At 38.2% G+C, this 13,420-nt stretch overlaps 1 protein-coding gene across 1 annotated transcript in view; it reads right to left on the reverse strand.

Moving 5' to 3' along the window:
- Window positions 1–897: 897 nt before the first annotated feature.
- sgsh (N-sulfoglucosamine sulfohydrolase (sulfamidase)) overlaps window positions 898–13,420 on the reverse strand; it is a 59,111-nt gene continuing 46,588 nt past the window's right edge. Inside the window, exon 8 of the mRNA XM_028819303.2 lies at window positions 898–1,930. Coding sequence (XP_028675136.2) covers window positions 1,362–1,930 — 569 coding nt within the window. The 3' untranslated portion in view covers window positions 898–1,361. The remainder of the gene's footprint in view (window positions 1,931–13,420) is intronic.

Genomic DNA, 13,420 nt, shown 5'->3' on the forward strand with positions numbered 1-13,420 from the left:
CAGACACACACAGATACAGAGAAAAGGCACTGAAAGTACACATCAGACAGGAGATAGCAAATCTTTTTTAATTATTCGATCACCTGTTTTTGACAGGTACTATGGCTAGTATAAAATAAAATAAAAACTGCTAAGCCAGAAAAGGGTGATTTTGGGGCTTAATTATATTTGAAGTGATAATTCACCCCCATATACTTTTGGACATGTTTAGTTTACTCTGTATTATCACAAAAATTAGAGCTAACTTTTAATTGTTCTTTGTGCTGAACAAGTAGGTAATCCACAGTGATGTCACATTTTTCCCAGAAATCCAAAGGAAAATTCATGTAAACTCAATGAAGTGAGAAAATGTCACAAATCGGAACTCTGAATCCTCCCAGAGCTGGTGAACACAGTTGATAGAGAAGGAAATTGTGTCAAAACTGACTTGCCACTATAATTTGGCATTTGTTTTTCACTTATATATTGTTGGTTACAAGGTTTTATTAAAGGTAAACAAAGGTCCAATATGATTTGCTTTGATTTCATGTGCCTCAACAAAAGCTGAAATTTTATTGAATGCATCAAGTTAACTCTTTGGATTTTGTATTAATTCTTCAAAATAGTCAAGCTAAGGTTACATTCACACTACTGCATTTTCATTTAATAATACAGACATTAGTCTCCATTTTTGCTTATCGTCCACACTACCCGGGCATTTGTAATGCTGAACATGCTCCATTATGACAACGTCACATGGCATTTGGTGAATGGAGAGGAGTTGGCGAGCGAAGCTCCCTAATGTTCTACGTTTTTATCACCAAAACACAAGACGTGCATAGTGATGAAGTGTGAAAGTGCAAGAAAAGACACAGCAATTATGATGGTGTATTGGCATGCAACAGCAAACACAGAAAAATTAAAAAGCACTTTTATTAATTAGAATTTCAATTGCTGGTGGAAAATAATAAAATACAAGTTTCCTGAAAGCAGAACAGCTACTTAAAGCAACACTATCAAATAATAAAAAACATAACTGTGAAAGAACTCATTGATAATTTTTCATTCATCTTTAACAGTTTAATACAGCAATGACTCTACAATCTTCTTAAAGATAAAAGGTTTACAATTGAAAAGTATTTTGTGAAAGCAGAAATCATTACAGTAAAAGTACACTCCATGAGTTATGACATATTAAATTGGCTTTCCACTCTCAAAATTGAGTGTTTTATTTAATCTCTGTTTATACATGTACACTATGTTAACCACTACGTGAAAACAATGGTGTACAACAGGAAAAATAACCGGAATACATAAAGAATATTAAAAGTTGAATAAAAGTCCTCTTTCATAACATTAATCTCATTGCTACCACTGTTGATTCACGGCTGTAATCCGTTGAAAAGTGGTCTACATTGCGGATCAAGCTTTGTCTCCAGAACCCCATCTGGTGAACACACCCAGGGGTCATAAGTCATCCACTGCCATTTTGTAATCTGCGCTTTAAGATTCTCAAACAGTGGCCTATAAGCAGGATCAGATGCTAAATTCTTGAGCTCCCAGGCATCACTGGAAGTGTCATATAGTTCCCATCGTTCCCTATAGTAATACTCTTGTAGGTTTTTGAACCAATGTGTTTGATTTCCACACTGTGTCCTGTTTAGGAGATCCTGGAAGGTTGGCGACACATAGAAGTCCTGGTCAATCGAGAAAGGCATTTTAAAATTCATATTGTGGATAAGATGGTATTGGCCACTAAGTATAGCTCTCATTGGGTAGTACATGGTGACTTCATGATGGTTCTGACTGAAAAACACTGTATTCCATGGCTGTTCCTTTACAAGGGCATCTAGCAAAGATTTTCCAGTAAGATGAACTAGTTTATCTTTTCCAAAAATGCTGTATGCAGGATAAGGAATAGAAAACCAATCCAGAATTGTAGGAGTGATGTCTGTAAAATACATATATACATAAATAACATATGAAAGGTAAAAAAAAAACCAAAACAATATATTATTCTAATAATGCAAAAACAGTGAAAAAATAATCCATCTGTTCTTGAATATGCTTCTACTAAAAACAACAGAAACCCGGACTCTCTGCTGGAAAGGCAGGAATGTATTTTAGGCAGGAAACCAAGTCATAATGACCCATAAACAAGGCTGTCGCGATCATGGAACTGTAGTTAACAATAAATTGTCATACAAATAATTGCAATTAATGATTTGTCTTTTTCTATTCATTTTACACCACTATTATAGAGTAAATCTAATAACAGTTTAATAATACACATACACCTTATGAAGAAGAAGAGCCATTTACTGACATTGAAAATTGGAACATATAAATAAAAATTGCATTTCTATTTGCCTTTTAGGCTTTGTAGACAAAAATTGTACAGACAAGATATGATATAAATAACAAACATTAACCTATAACCCAGGTACCATAATCAAAACAATCAATGTACTATTGCCAAAACAGGCTGTAATCTTAGAAAGTTAAAGCTTTAAGTTAAACTTATATTAGTGTTTGCTTAAGTAGACTAGAATACAATTTTCTTTCATAGCTATAGATTATGGTATAGCCTTCACCCCCTCTAGTTAATAAGAGAGAGACCTTTCTTATCTGTATCTGTGTGTTAACTACAGTAAGTCAGTGTGTGTTTTGGAATAGGCTCATAGGCAGCAGGGATTGAAAGACCCATTTGCAGTTTGTAAATGGGATAGACATACAGTCTTCTGACCGTTTAGAAATAGTTCAACTGTATGAGCAAACTTAAAGAATGAAACAAGATATATAAACTTTAAACAGAACTCATCTTAAACAAGAAGTTTTCTTTCTTTGCTATACCAATTTTTTCTCTATTTTTACGTGAACTGTTTTACTTTGAATTTTTACTAAAGCTCTTAAAAACAAAGATATTAGTCTGTGGAATCATTTCAACGTGTCCAGCTACTGCCAGAAGCAAACTAAAGCTGCAGATCTTTGGTAATTTTAGGTAAACGCAGCTACAATTTTTCAACAGAAAATTGCTATTTGAAGGCCTTGAACTGGAACTGGAAACTACCACCTGAGGACACTTGTGCTCCTGGACTCGTCAACGAAAGAAAAAGAATTGAGCCACTGCGAGGTACCATGCTTTTCTCTTTTATCTATGCATGATTGTAAATGAAAGCAAAGTCGCAGTATTTGAACTTGAGAATATTTACGAGACTGTGATAGAATATAAGGCACCATGGGAGATCGTTTGTGTTTTTGCCTGAGATAAGGAAGCCTGACTTGTCTGTGTTGGTGGAGCTTCTTGATTGTGACATAGCTGTTGCTAAAAAGTGGCTTGCCTGGAAACACGGTGTCTCACGCTATTGTAAAGATGTTGATGTCCAAACATAGCTCAAGTGAAGTTACAGGGAGTGATCAGAGTACGGATTCAAATCCAGGGAATGTGCTTAAGGATCTTAAAGATCACATAAAGAAAAGGCAAGATCGGTTTTCTGATCATATGCCTGGAAACGAAAGCCTTGAAGACACTCCGGAAAAATTTCACCAACATGGCACTGCTGTTTAAAACCTTTCACGAGAAGCATAGTCAGGGTGAGGAGCTGATAATAATATCGATGCTAAGTACGGAAAAATCAATTAAAAAAAAGAAAACGGCACTCTCAGAAAACTCTAAAATTTGGAGCGAATTTAGTTGTGCTACACCAGCATCGCTTACTGATATGGAGGGTTTTTTAGCAAGTCCATCTGACAAACAGTTTGTTAATCAATTCAAAGAGTTACAGCTACAAGGTAAGATATTGCTCAGAACCCAGAATTCCACAAACCTCTCAGCTGAAGCACATTCTCGGTAGTAAATGCAGCTCCTCAGCAGTTTTAATTGAATGATCAGAACTTGATAGAATCCTACAAAGGCTTCAAAAGTTTGGGTCTAAAGCAGAAAAGCAGGAATAATCGAAACAACCCACCACTAATTCTGGGGCCCACTTGCAGAGTTACAGACATGATCAGGGGATGTGGTCATACAGAATCAAGCCGAAAGTCAGAGAGCAATCGCTGAAACTGCTAAAATGTTAGACCAAAAAAGAGATAAGCACAATTAATCTCCTGCACTACGTGGTGAAGTACCACACAGACAGGTACCTTTATTTGCAGCTGACACACTGGCCTATACAGACTTTATTAGGGCATTTGACCACACCATAGGAGACATAATGGAGAACCATTATGACTGAAACTGGATTATTTAGTGCAATTTTCTAAAGATTTGACACATGGAATTGTTGAAGACTGTATATACAGTGCATCCGGAAAGTATTCAGAGCACATAACTTTTTCCACATTTTGTTATGTTACAGCCTTATTCCAAAATGGATTAAATTCATTTTTTTCCTCACAATTCTACACATAACACCCCATAATGACAACGTGAAAAAAGTTTACTTGAGGTTTTTGCAAATTTATTAAAAATAAAAAAACTGAGAAATCACATGTACATAAGTATTCACAGCCTTTGCTCAATACTTTGTCGATGCACCTTTGGCAGCAATTACAGCCTCAAGTCTTTTTGAATATGATGCCACAAGCTTGGCACACCTATCCTTGGCCAGTTTCGCCCATTCCTCTTTGCAGCACCTCTCAAGCTCCATCAGGTTGGATGAGAAGCGTCGCTGCACAGCCATTTTAAGATCTCTCCAGAGATGTTCAATCGGATTCAAGTCTGGGCTCTGGCTGGGCCATTCAAGGGCATTCACAGAGTTGTCCTGAAGCCACTCCTTTGATATCTTGGCTGTGTGCTTAGGGTCGTTGTCCTGCTGAAAGATGAACCGTCGCCCCAGTCTGAGGTCAAGAGTGCTCTGGAGCAGGTTTTCATCCAGGATGTCTCTGTACATTGCTGCAGTCATCTTTCCCTTTATCCTGACTAGTCTCCCAGTTCCTGCCGCTGAAAAACATCCCTACAGCATGATTCTGCCACCACCATGCTTCACTGTAGGGATGGTATTGGCCTGGTGATGAGCGGTGCCTGGTTTCCTCCAAACGTGATGCCTGGCATTCACACCAAAGAGTTCAATCTTTGTCTCATCAGACCAGAGAATTTTCTTTCTCATGGCCTGAGAGTCCTTCAGGTGCCTTTTGGCAAACTCCAGGCAGGCTGCCATGTGCCTTTTACTAAGGAGTGGCTTCCGTCTGGCCACTCTACCATACAGGCCTGATTGGTGGATTGCTGCAGAGATGGTTGTCCTTCTGGAAGGTTCTCCTCTCTCCACAGAGGACCTCTGGAGCTCTGACAGAGTGACCATCGGGTTCTTGGTCACCTCCCTGACTAAGGCCCTTCTCCCCCGATCGCTCAGTTTAGATGGCCGGCCAGCTCTAGGAAGAGTCCTGGTGGTTTTGAACTTCTTCCACTTACGGATGATGGAGGCCACTGTGCTCATTGGGACCTTCAAAGCAGCAGAAGTTTTTCTGTAACCTTCCCCAGATTTGTGCCTCAAGACAATCCTGTCTCGGAGGTCTACAGACAATTCCTTTGACTTCATGCTTGGTTTGTGCTCTGACATGAACTGTCAACTGTGGGACCTTATATAGACAGGTGTGTGCCTTTCCAAATCATGTCCAATCAACTGAATTTACCACAGGTGGACTCCAATTAAGCTGCAGAAACATCTTAAAGATGATCAGGGGAAACAGATGCACCTGAGCTCAATTTTGAGCTTCATGGCAAAGGCTGTGAATACTTATGTACATGTGCTTTCTCAATTTTATTTTTAATAAATTTGCAAACATCTCAAGTAAACTTTTTTCAAGTTGTCATTATGGAGGTGTGTGTAGAATTCTGAGGAAAAAAAAGAATTTAATCCATTTTGGAATAAGGCTGTAACATAACAAAATGTGGAAAAAGTGATGTGCTGTGAATACTTTCCGGATGCACTGTATGTAGAAACACATACCTTTATAGACTCTGGTAGTACAGTAACAATTTGTACTGAAAATCTTCAGAGTCGGTTAAACCTTTATAATGGTTGTAATGTATATGTGTGGGTGTCACTGGCAGTTTGCACCTTTCCCTAGACCTGGTAATGATGGAAGGGCCGAATGAGCAAGGTCTGCCAATGGTTCATGGGGAAGGAAGCACCAGGCTCAGAGGGTCAAACAGACTGTAAAGGAGAGGAGTCGACCATACGTAAATTGGTGGCAGGAAAAAAGTGAAGAGAAGAAGAGAGCAGAAGCTACAAAAAAAAAAAAAAAGGCAAGAGGGAAAGCCACTCAACTCACTGGAAAAAGTCAGGTGAACATGGATTAATTTCTGTAAGAATCATTTTTCTTTGCACATGAATGATGTGAAGTAATTCAGGAGAGAACATCACGGGCCAGCATAAGGAAATGTGTAGCATTACATTTCTCAGAACAGGAGGTACGGCTCACCGCATCCTTCGCCATCATAGAATGTAAATAATCACGTTTAATGGTGAATGTTTAATGGACTCTTGTTGCACTAATTTGTTTTTCACATTGTGTATTAGTGGTGTATGTTGTTAATTATTTTGTTTCGTGATTCGTGGGGTGGGGAGTGGAAGTGCTGCAACGGTTTGTTTGTTGTGTGGGTCACTCACGCCACAGATTATTTCTTTATTTTTTTCTTTCTCCTTGCTGCCGCTGTAGGTTACAGTGCATGTTATAATCGTAACACCTTCATGGAAGAACTCAAGTATTCCTGAAAACTGTAAATAATTATAATGATGATTCAAAAGTGCCAGCTAAATGTTCTATGTTGTCAGATTTGCAAGTCTGTGTTCTCAATGATAACAAATACATTGATTTACCAAAGGTCTATACGCAGGTCTTTATTCTAGTGGGAAGAGAAAATATTCATCGACAAGAAGACATCAAAAAGTGGACATATCTTGAGTAGGTATGTCTACCATTTATAGACTCTGAAGTTGATCTTTCAATAGGTATCAACATCCCCAAGGACTTCGAGCCGTGGCAAATCGTACCCTGCAAATCAGGTGGACCTCACGCTGTGAAAACTTCACTTGGATTGATAATCAGTAGGCCATACAAAGAAACAGATGACTTTGCAAAGCACAGTGGTAAGCTGCCTAAACATTCAATTAATCATGTGTCAATAGTAGAAATTAAAGGTATGCTGCTTTAACAATATAACACAGACTTTCCAGAGTGCAGCCGTGAAGAGAAAAAGAACATCAAGTTTATACACACAGGCTCAGAATCTGCAAGACTGGTAGGTGGCCACTATTGCTTAAACTTGCCTTTGAAAGCTGAAACACTTAAAATCCCAAACAATCGCTGTATTGCTGAACAGCGTTCTAATGAGCTCAAGAGAAAATTCAGCAAAAATTCAGTTTCCACGAAGACTAAAACTTTCATGAGAGACATTATTGAAAAGGGTTACACTGTTAAAGTACCCAAAGAAAGACTGAATTGAAATGAAGGCAGAGTGTGGTACATTCTACATCACGGTGTGTATCATCCAAAGAAAAGTAAGATTCGAGTGATCTTTAATTGCACAGCCACCTACCAGGGGACTTCACTTAATGAACAACTGTTAAAAGGTCCCGACTAACACACTCATTGGTGTCCTTACAAGATTCAGAGAGGAGCCAATAGCATTAATGGCAGGCATTAAGTCGATGTTCTACAAAGTTGAAGTCCTGAAGGTAACCTAATTAAAGACTTGAGGAATTAAAAATGACAGTACATCTTTTTGGTGCTACTTTTTACCTAGTTGTGCTTCTTATACTTTACGTAGAACATCCAAAGATGCCAGAGATACATTTCTCAAGGAAGCCGTTAACGCTGTACTCAATAATTTCTATGTAGATGACTGCTTAAAGTCAGTTGCAACTGAAGGACAAGCAATAAAGCTGGCAAAAAATGGGGATTCCACTTGTCCAAGTTGGTGAGTAACAGCAGAGCAATTTTATTGTCTATTCCTGAAGAAGACAGAGCTCTTGAACAAAAATACTTAGACTTGAGCCACACTCTGTTTCGAACAGAATATGTTTCTGTGCACCACTGGATGCCCAGGGCACACAGTTTCAAATTTCAGATAAAGGTGACCCCTTACCCAGCTGGCAGCTACACTACCAAGACCTGTGGCCTGGATGAATTACTGAGGTGAACCTACATATACCAAGCCGTACCTCTAACAAATAATATTTTCCCCTCAATTGAGGGTTAAACACAAGCACACATAGCAGATAGGTAAAATAGGTGTATAAAGATATTAAATGAAACACAATAACAAAAACAATGATGCAAATTCCCCACGTAGAAAATATATATATATATATATGTATGTTTGTATGTATGTATGTATATGCCTCCACCAAAGTAGCAACGTGAAAACACCATATATACAATAACAAACCCTCCCTTGTCCTTGTAACATATAACTAACAGAAAACACAAATAACAATAATGTCTGAATACTGAAATGACAATGAACGTGAACTTGAGTCCGGGTATATCACTGTTCTGAATACGGATGACTGATCAAGAAAAAATGGATGCGTTGGAATCTCACTGTGTTTACTTGGCGTATGGTGGATAATGGAGTCCAACCCCGGGGTTTCTGGCGATGACTGAGCTGTCGTGAGTCCGGCGGAATGAGAAACAAACAGGGTACCAGGCGCGATGTGAAAAATAGCAGGAAATGATGGTCAGTTGTTGTGAAGTGAAATCTCCGTCTTTCTCCTTCTTCCTCTCTCCCTCCTGATCGTTTAAATAGTAATGAACCGGATGTAACTGAATGTGAACAGGTGCTTTCCATCCTTGGGCTGCGGTCTCTCTCACTCATCCGTCTGCTCTGCACTTATGGGGACAACATTCACCGATGTACACATAACGAACAGTAAACAGGATGATGGAAACAACATGCACTCAGCACATACATCGAATACACTATACTACGTAGCCCCGCTACAAAGTTACAAAACAAGCTCACTACAAGGAGAGGTATTCTGTCTGTTGTTAGCTCAGTTTATGACCCCCTTGGATTTCTATCGCCTGCTATACTGCCAGCAAAGACATTTTAAGGGACTTGTGCAAAGATAAGTGCAGGTGGGATGAAGAAGTAGAAATCAAACACATTCAGAAATAGAAAAAATGGAAGAATGATTTACAGCTACTAGCAGACTACAGTGTGGACAGATTCATCAAACCTGCAGTTTGGAACCATAAGGTCAGCACAAATGCACCATTTTGCAGATGACAGTGAAGATGGCTATGGCACTGTCAACTATCTTCTCTTGATTAACAAAGAAGGGAAAAAACATTGTTAATTCTTGATGGGCAAATCAAAAGTTGCAGCATCGAAGCATGTCACAATTCCAAGATTGAAGCTGACAACAGCCATCAAAATGGAAAAAGATGCTAAAAAGTGAACTCCAAATACCCCTACAAGAATCTATACTTTGGACTGACAGCACCTTAGTGCTAAAATGCATTTCGAATGAAAACACTAGATTCAAGACCTTTGTTGCCAACAGAATCTCAATGATCAGAGATTATTCACCTGCACAAAATCCAGCAGATCAAGCATCCAGAGGACTAAGCATAGAAAGCTTTCTCAAAAGCAGCACATGGTCACAAGGTCCAAATGTCTTATTGAAGCCAGAACATGAGTGACCAAAAAGACCAGATCAATTGAACAATTCACTTTCTGAAGATAATCCAGAGATTAAAATCTGTGCAGTTAACATGACAAGAACAGAAGAGGTTACTAAGACCCTCAACAAACTAATCACCTACTTTTCAGAATGGCTATGCATGAATAAAGCAGTGGCTTGGCTCCTCATGTTTAAAGACATACTGCTCCACTTAAAAACTGAAAGAAAAAAATTTCAACTAGAAGAACAAAAAACACTCATCACAGAGCATATGAAAAAGTACAAACTGACTTTAAAACCAAGCCTGATTTCTTCAGAAGACTTGGCTAAAGCTGAAACAGAGCTTATCCACCTCAGTCAACTGCAAGAATTTCCAGAAGAACTAAAGGCTTTAAAGAAAAATGCTTGCGTAAAAAAGAACAGTCAAATCTTCAAATTTGACCCAGTCATACAAGATGGAATACTGAGAGTTGGGAGGAAGACTCAACAAAGCTACAATGCCAGATGAAGCTAAACATCCTGCAATTCTTCACAAGCATTCACATACTGCCTCCCTTATATTGCAGGACATTCATAAAGAAATTGGAAATTGTGGGTGCAATTATATGCTTGCACAGTTACGCCAGAAATATTGGATACCTCAAGCAAATTCAGCTAATCACAAAAATCATTTCAAAGTGTCCCACATGCAGAAGATACAATGCAAAAGCAGGAGAACAAAAAATGTCAGATTTGCCGGAAGATCTTTTGGACCTGACCAACCATCTTTCTCCAATGTTGATTATTTTCATCCCTTTCAAGTCAAGAGGTACGGAGTTATTTTCACTTATCTAACAATCAGAGCTGTACACATAGAGATTGCACACAGCTTAGACACTAACTCTTGTATCAATGCCATACGCCGATTCATTTGTAGAAGAGGACAAGTTAAAATCATGCTCTCAGATAACAGAACAAACTTTGTTGGAGCTTAAAGAGAACTATGTGAAACAATTAAAAATCTTGACCAAGAAAAAATAGGCAACGCTATGATGAAGAAAGAAATCAAATGGATCTTCAGTCCACCATTAGCCTCTTATCAAGGTGGAGTATGGAAGAGACAAATTAGAAGCATAAGAAAGATTCTAAACTCAATACTTAGGCAACAAACACTCGACGATGAAAGTCTCCAAACAGTATTGTGTGAAGTGGAATCAATCATCAATAACAGACCCCTCACAAAGACATCAAATGATCCAAATGATTTGGAGGCACTCACACCCAATCACTTGCTGTTATTGAAGACACAACCCAACATGCCTCCTGGACTCTTTTCTAAAAATGACCAGCAGACTCGAAGATGCTGGAAGCAAGTTCAATACATGGCTGAATTGTTTTGGAAAAGATGATCTAAAGAGTATTTGCCAATACTTCAAGAAAGTCAAAAATGGCTGGAAATCAAGAAGAAATTTTGAACCAGAAGACATTGTTTTAATTGTAAATGATGCTGCACCCCGCAATTCCTGGGTAATGGGTCAAGTCATCAAGACAATGCCAGATACCAAAGGTACAGTCAGAAGAGTTTGTTTGCAGACCAAAACCAGCACACTGGATAGACCTGTGAATAGGAGGAGGTTGTGCACGTCCAAAGTCACCAATGTGGATTATTAATAATTAATAATCAATTTTAAAAAATACATTATAGATATTAAAAAATGCTAGCCAATGCCCCTGCTCCTCAATTACATGACTATCTACTTGTATTACACCAGAAAATCTTCATATAGGTAAAAGAATTCAGCTATCAAATGATATGAGTGAAGGTGCCAAACAGAGTCAGACTGAATAACAAGTCCCAAGTTCGATCACTGTAGATGTCTTGGGCATGGACTATCCTAACCAAGTCATAGCTCTATATGGGACCAGTTTTTATTTTGATCTCTTTCTGTGCTTAGCTACATGTGGTGGTGTGTTGTACAGCCTCTGCATTGTCTCTTTTGCTTTATAAATACGTGCTCTCTGGCTTGGTGATATACTGTTCTGATGTCCAGTGTGTTATTAATATAGTGTGAAGCACTCAATTAATATTCTAAACCCTGCAATCCATTTATTTGCAGGTTTTATTATCATTTTGGAGGCCTCTGCTTAATTCTGTTAACTCGGTTGTGTAGGGTCTGAGTGAGAGGTCTATTCTGTTGATGTGAGCTTGTCTGTTGCTCAAAGTGGCACCAACCTCTCGATACAAATTGTCTCTTCAAACTAGCACTTGGCTGATTAGTGTATCAGCATCTCTGCTGTTAATTTATTTCAAAATCAGTGCTTTGTTAAATAAGTACAATAGGATTTACTTTACTTAAAATTAGAACAGGTGAAGTGTAGTGGGCATCTCCAAAATAATAAAACAAGTCTGTCTTTGATCTGCCTGCCCTTTTACTTCATTCATTACTCCCACAGTGCTTTTGTGGGAGCACAGGACACGTCTGTAGGAAGAGTTGACCACCTGGATTATGAGTGATAAGATTGTCCTTTCGTGCCAAACAGACTGTGCGGTTTAAACTTGTGCATCTAACCATCAATTTTACACTTAAAACAAGACGGCATTGCTTATACTTCCCTTTTACAGGGTGCAGCGGTGTGGGATATTGATGGCTCTTATTTTTAAACACCAGTTGCCTGAGTACCGCTAGGATTTTTTTTTTTTGATGTTGATGTTTGTTCTTCTGCTGGCCACTGTTGCTGCCATTACCATAATAGTAAAGTATAAGAAAGCAAGTATAAATGCACATGTAATGCCCAGCATTGTTAACCTAAGTTTGAATATATTACCATGTTTAATTTGAATATTCAAACCTTTTTTTTGGCTAATTTGGCAGCCCTAGTACACATTGTTAACATTCTGATGCTGAGAAAACGACTCACAAATTCCTATGCATATCAGCTATGACAAGCTGGGAAAAATATAGTCACGTGTCAGCATTCATTTCTGAAACCAGCAAAGTGCGACATGTTGGTGTCTTGACAAAAAATCTGTAAAGGACACAATAAGTGTTGAGAAGTAAAGATGCCATTGAAGCAAGTATTATATAAGGCTTCTATTGTCTGGAATCATTTTAAGATTTTAGATGCTCTGTATTATATCCCATAGTGGGATAGAAAGTTAAATTCTGGCTATCTGCAAATAAATGTTTTATTTTAATGTTCAATATTTAGATATTTTGTGTAACCTTTATGCTGTATTCTATTATATTTAGTGGTAACTTTTTTTGATAATTATTCTGTGATTTGTTAATATACATGTTAAATGCTGTGTATCACTAAATAACATGCTATTCATTACAGATTGTGCAATATTTAGATGCTGCTCCCGAGTCACAAGTCACAGCTTTTTTATTATACTTGTTCTGTTTGATTGTTCTATGTCAATTAAAAAATTTAATAAATATGTCATCCTTGCATTACAATATAAAGCAGTTAATATTTTGATGGTAACCTCACGTGGTAATGCTCCATCATGTTTTCAATCTATTACACAGTGGATATTGAACTGAAGCTTGACTTTAAAAAAATGATATTGCAAATCAAATCTCAATCAAAAAATCTGTCAGAAAAATCGCAATTTGATACTTTCTCTAAATCGTTCAGCCCTAGTCTGCACCCCCCACTGCTGCTCAGGGGGCTGTTTTTTATAGCCAGCATTTCTAGGTATTCTGCCCCCTCAGAAGAATTCAGCCACCTGCGGAGCTTGTCTGTCTCAGGCCCCAACCTAAGTTTGCTACAATATACAGTGGTGTGAAAAACTATTTGCCCCCCTTCCTGATTTCTTATTCTTT

The sequence above is a fragment of the Erpetoichthys calabaricus genome, chromosome 14 (genome assembly GCF_900747795.2).
Source record: "Erpetoichthys calabaricus chromosome 14, fErpCal1.3, whole genome shotgun sequence".
NCBI classification, from domain to species: domain Eukaryota; kingdom Metazoa; phylum Chordata; class Cladistia; order Polypteriformes; family Polypteridae; genus Erpetoichthys; species Erpetoichthys calabaricus.